General features: G+C 44.2%; 2 protein-coding genes across 2 annotated transcripts; both read left to right on the top strand.

The window, feature by feature from the left end:
• The first annotated feature begins 1,877 nt into the window (after positions 1-1,877).
• Positions 1,878-4,316, top strand: LOC130648282 (uncharacterized). Its single transcript, XM_057454323.1, has 2 exons — positions 1,878-2,378; positions 2,493-4,316. Exons 1-2 carry the CDS (start codon positions 1,878-1,880, stop codon positions 4,314-4,316), a joined length of 2,325 nt encoding a protein of 774 aa, XP_057310306.1.
• Positions 4,317-5,172: 856 nt separating this feature from the next.
• On the top strand, positions 5,173-6,000 carry LOC130648284 (protein adenylyltransferase fic-1-like). Its single transcript, XM_057454324.1, has one exon. It carries the CDS (start codon positions 5,173-5,175, stop codon positions 5,998-6,000), a length of 828 nt encoding a protein of 275 aa, XP_057310307.1.

The following is a 6,000-nucleotide window of genomic DNA, read 5'->3' on the forward strand; positions in this document are numbered from 1 at the left end:
ATTAAAAACAATAATACATCATACCTATATAGCTATATATAAATTAATTTTGTAATTAAATTGTAGCTTTTTAGCCAGCTAGCTAGCATTGCTTTCCTAAGTTTTATCTGACTAAACTAGATAGCAAAAATACAATAATTCTTACCAGATATTTCTCGGATCTAACTACACGATTTCCAACACACAGCTTTAAGTTTTGTTGATTGCACTTCATTTCATTACACCTAGAAATGTTCTGAAGTAAAAGTTTTCGCTAAAGACGTTCTACCTTAGGAGTACTAATTTTCACGGGTATTTATTTTCGCGAGTCAAAAGAAGTTGTACTTTGCGGGTATTAATTTTCGCGAATCGAAGAAATTTTGATTTTTCGCGAGTATTAATTTTCACAAATTGTTCGTATTTCGAATTTTCGCAAGAATGAATTTTCGGAGAAGTAGACTTTAAATAAAAAAAAATGTAATTTATTAACTTTGCATTCCACAAGAAACCTTCCGAAGTGGGAAACTGAACCAATTAAAAGACATGTTCTAACAAAATTGCCACTTTCTTACTAATCATAAGCCATAATGGGGACGTTCTTTTCCGTCATCCATGAGAACGATTTCGTGGGAATCAGCAAATGTACGCCGTGTGTGGCTTCGTCAAGCACAAAAAATAAAAAGAAGGCGGAAGTTCGGTCAAGAGACATTCAAGACATGTTTGGAAAGAAAAACAAACGATGTGATAAATTTGTAGTCGATTAGGTTTTGGGAATATATGCGTGGTATTTTTATGGTTGTCTTGTTTATCATCTCTATACCTGATAAATTAAGCTTTTTTCGCGGGTATTAATTTTCGCAATTTTCAATTGAAAAAGAAATTCGCGGGTATTAATTTTCGCGAATTTAACATCGCGAAATATTTTGCGGGAATTCAATTTCACGAAAATATTCAAAAAACGCGAAATTCGCGAAAAATGTACCCGCGAAAATTAGTACTCCTAAGGTAGCCCGAGCTAGAGTAAGGGATGAATTAAAGTACAGTTTAGGTTTGCGACGGTCAAACCCCTATTAAAAAACGCTGCTTTTAGACCCCCTAAAAAATCTGTGACGTCACAAATTTCATCATGCCTCAAATGAGTAAACAAGTCACGTGACATTCAACAAATTTGCTGACATCATCAAAAATGACGGCACTCGACAAAACTGCTGACATCAACAAATCTGTTTCAGTAGGGAAATTCCCTACTCAAATTGCGACGGTTGTTAGTTGAAGTTTGAATGTACTTATAATAAAAGAGAAATGAGTTGGTTCAAGAATGCAATCACCAAGCTATACAGCGCTGTCTCAGCGCCAGTAGCAGCAACCCGCGACGCTCTTGCCGATCGCCTGAAGAGTGTACGAGACACTGTTAGGTATTATTATAACAGAGCAAGGGAACAAATTGCTGGAAGGACGACGCTGCACGACGAAATCAAAACCGAAGCGCAAGAGGACTTTTACGATGCTGGAGACATACAAAACGAATACAGCGGAGTCGAAGACATCAAGCACATGTTCCCACAGGAGAAAAACCGATCCGAAGGCGTCGAAGACATTCAGCACATTTTTGACGAAAATGACACACAGATGTTGAAAGACGGAAATCGTGTCAAGACATGGCGGTTCAACAAGAACCTTAATCAGCCATTGGTAGATGCTATCATACGAAAAGTTACGCCCTACATAGACATGAGAGTCAAGGTAGTCTACAAATTTGCTTGCACCATCTACGAAGCAGGCGCTTCAAAATTAACATCAGAGTCTTTGAACCCAAGACCGTCTCTGAAAAGGCACCCTGGAGACTCGTGTACGGTCAGAATCAATACAAAAAAGATTTAGACACGATCAACCTCGGCATGTTGGATGGACACTGTTTTTACATTAAAAAGATAGATGTTTTAACGCAACACTGGAAGTGCATGGTCTGCAAACAGCGATTCACGCAAGTCTGTCATCTCGCAAGGTACACAAAGAAAGAGTGCGAGGGAAAAAACCCGATTATAATCTGCAAAGGCAAGAAGGTCAAACGCATGCCTAGCAAGTCAGAGAAGATCTTTTACGGTGATGGCTTTAGCTATGACGCTTGTAAATGGCTCGAGCACATGTCGAGGGAAACTGGAAGGCACATACATCACGCGCTGTGTGGGCATGGAAGAGAGCGTGTGATACGAAATGATTTTGGGGACGAGGTCTACAAGGTAGACGGCTATGAGCCAGAGACTGAGACAGTCTATGAGTACCACGGTTGCAAGTGGCACGGAAGCCCCTGCCAAGGAACAAACACGAACAAAAATCGATATATTGCCACCAAGTCAAAGGAGGAAGGCATCCGAAAACTTGGCTACAACCTCGTGACAGTGTGGGAGTGTGAGAGCCCACCTAAAGCTAAGAGGTACTTCAAGAAAGAATTTCGACCCTACCCTCACTACATCGTGTTTGATTTCGAGGCCTTCCTAACACCTTTACACCAGCGGCAAACTGCAGACCTGACGTATATATCGGAGCATGTGCCGGTCAGCGTCGCCATTCACGATAGTCTGAACAGATATCCAATGTTCTTGGAGCACGATGATCCAAAGATCTTGGTTGAACGATTTGTGGAGCACCTCAAAAAGATACACACCCACATCGTGTATGAAGTGGAGAGAATGTACCCGAGACCCGATGATTTTGACATGCTTTCGGACAAGACTCAGAATGCATGGGACGCGTGGGTAAACCAAGTGCCCGTGATCGGCTTCAACAGTGGCAAGTATGACCTGAATATGATCAAGCGGTACTTTGTCGATCAAATTGCTAAAGACAATGAAAAAAAGATCAACGTGGCGAAGAAAGACAACAACTACATGTTCTTTACGACCTCGAGGTTCAAATTTCTTGATATCAAAAATTTTCTCTCACCTGTTATGAGCTATGACCAATGGTGCAAGTCTCTGGATTGCAAGCTCAAAAAGCTGGTGTTCCCATACGAGTGGCTGACGAGCTATGACAAGCTAACCCACGTCGGACCCGTGGAGCACGAGAACTTCTATAACAGTCTTATTGGTAAAAACACCCTCTCTCTTGATGAGTACGAAACATTCCGTGCAGAGTTTTACAAGCGAGGCTGCGTCACCATGATGGACTGGTTGCGTGAGTACAATCTAGCCGACGTGGAACCCTTCATCGAAGCCGTGGACAAGACAAGGTTGCAGTACTACGACGACGAGATAGACATTTTGAAAGACGCGGTAAGTATTCCAGGCGTATCGATGCGCTACGTCTTGAACAAGTCTCTACCACTGAACCCAAAGCTAGAGCTCTACGCTCCGGGGGAGCCGTGCAAACACAAGTGCAAAGACTCTTGCCTCAACAGCAAATGCAAGGCGTGCAAAAAGGTGCAAAAGACTTGCACTGAGTGCACGAAGAATGAGGCCTACGAGCTCTTGCAGACGGGCATGGTGGGAGGGCCTGCCATCGTGTTCTGTAGGTACCACGAGAGAGACATGACGGGTATCAGATCCCACATCTACCAGAAGCCCTGGAAGTGCAAAACTGTTTTAGGGCTTGACGCGAACATGCTGTACCCGAGTACGTTGATGAACTACTTTCCATGCGGTAAAGAGAAGCTGATCAAGATCAACCAACCCACGGCTGAGCACAACATCAGACTGTTGATAGAAGGTATGCAAAATGGATCCCTCTTTGGTTTTTCGCAGGTCGACATCGAGGTCCCTCTGGAACTGTATGACAAATTCAGCGAGATGGCTCCGCTATTTATGGTCAAGGAGATACCCGACGATCAAATCCCCGAGCACATGCACGAGTACCTAAAAGCAACAGGGCGCAAACGTATTTCAGGCACACGTAAGCTCCTAGGGTTGATGAAAGCTGAAAAGATCTTGCTGTTCACAACCTTGCTCGAGTGGTACCTTGACCATGGCCTGAAGGTGACGGCATTTTACCAGTTCCTCGAGTATGAACGAGGTAAACCGTTTGCGTGGTTCCCTGAAGAGATTGCGGATGCACGACGACAAGCCGATAAGGATCCTGACAAGCGTATTGCTGGAGATACGGCAAAGCTGAAAGGGAACTCGTTCTATGTGAAAATGATCGAGGACCAAGCGAGGCACGCTAACACCACCTTTACGAGAGATGAAAAGAAGGTGGATGCAGCGATGAGATCGCCGTACCTTGAAGATCTTGAAGAGATAGGTGATGCTTACGAGATCCGAGAAGGAAAAAAAAGGTCATATCGACAGGGCGTACCATTGCGGTATTGCGGTGTACCAGCTGGCCAAATTGCGCATGCTTGAGTTCTATTACGATTTTTTGGATAAGTACGTGGATCGTCGGAATTTTGAATACGTGTATATGGATATGGATAGTGCCTATTTTGCCATCTCTGGAGAAGAGTTGCGAGATGTCGTTCGCCCTGAACTGCTTGACGAGTACGACAAAGACGTGAAAAACTGGCTCGTTACTGATAAGTACTCGAGTCGAACAGGAGGTCGGTTTAAGCTTGAGTTTATAGGTTTCAGAATGATCGCTGACTCAATCAAGTGTTACTTCGTCGAAGGTAAAGAGGACACAAAATCTCCTGTAAGGGTATGTCGAAGAAGCATAACGCCATAACATGGAAGAGGTATAAGAACGCGTTGAATGGCTCTATAGACATGGCCAAAAACGTAGGTTTCCGGGTGCGCAACCAGGGGATGGTTACGTACGAACAAAACAAGCTGGGTCTCTTGGCGTTTTATGATAAGCGAAAGGTGCTCGATGACGGCATCCACACAGTACCGCTAGAGGCGATCGAAAAAGCGTATGCGGAATTCATTCAACGAGAGCTCCACGATAAGGGAGAAAAGACCGCCAAGGCACTCTCTACGCATGCTATCAACCTGTACGCTAACGCTGTGGGAAATTACGTCAAAATCGACTCTGTCGAAGGACTTAAAAAAGACATCGACGAGGACCCCATTATCAAGGACTCCATGGGAGATTTGGGGATCCTTGTGTACTCTGCCTTTGGAAAATATCTAGCGCCACTATTGATTGCTGCTCATACTATTAATCACACTCAGCTCTCCGTGAAGCATGTGTCCAAGACAGATGAAAGGCGAGATGACGAACAGCAAGAAAAAAATGGGGAGCAGTCAGATATTTAACAAAATGGAAAACTCGAGATTAAAAAGGCAGCGCTGGATGTCAGACGAAGACGAGTACCGAAATGTTCTAAATAAAACTGCGACGCTAGCCGAACTCTCGCAAAGGCGGAAAAACCACGCATACGTAGAGGAATTTCTAAAAGGGTGGGAAGCCCTGTTCGCGTACGGAACCTACACATCCGAAGGGGAGGTAGACCACAACTTTTCATCATCTGAGACTTGGAACCTGATGCAAGATCCTGAAGACGAACATCTTGACGGCAAGACGAAAAATTTCAAAAGACAGATGATAAACTTTATGCGCGCTCTAAAATGGATGCAGTGCTGCGGACGCCTCACGCCTGACAAAATTCAAACTATCCATGAGATCATGATGCGCGGGGAAAAACACAGGGGCGGCAAACCCGTGCTGACAGGGAAATACAGGACGACTAAGGTATTCGCTGGTTTTCACGAATTTGCCCCTGTTTCTGCAATCCCAAGGTTAGTGACAGACGCCCTGGATCGATACTACTCTACAGAGACTGACGATCCGATATGGAACGCGGTGAGGTTGTTTATAGACTTGATTAATATCCATCCATTCGAAGATGGGAACGGGAGGTTGTGTAGGCTCGTTATTTCACACGTACTTGTGGAGAGTGGAATGAGCCTCTTTCCAGTTTTGCTTAGCTCGTTCCACAAACGCGGCAGCCGCCATTACATTCAGGCTGTTAAAAGGTTTGAAGAGAGACCATCGCTACTCTACACGATGGTCTGTAGGTCTTTGGTGAAGGTATGGGAGAATTTTGAGCAAAACTTAGCTCTATTAGAAAAGTCGAAATTTCACTGA

Source organism: Hydractinia symbiolongicarpus, chromosome 6 (assembly GCF_029227915.1).
Source record: "Hydractinia symbiolongicarpus strain clone_291-10 chromosome 6, HSymV2.1, whole genome shotgun sequence".
In the NCBI taxonomy this organism is placed as follows: domain Eukaryota; kingdom Metazoa; phylum Cnidaria; class Hydrozoa; order Anthoathecata; family Hydractiniidae; genus Hydractinia; species Hydractinia symbiolongicarpus.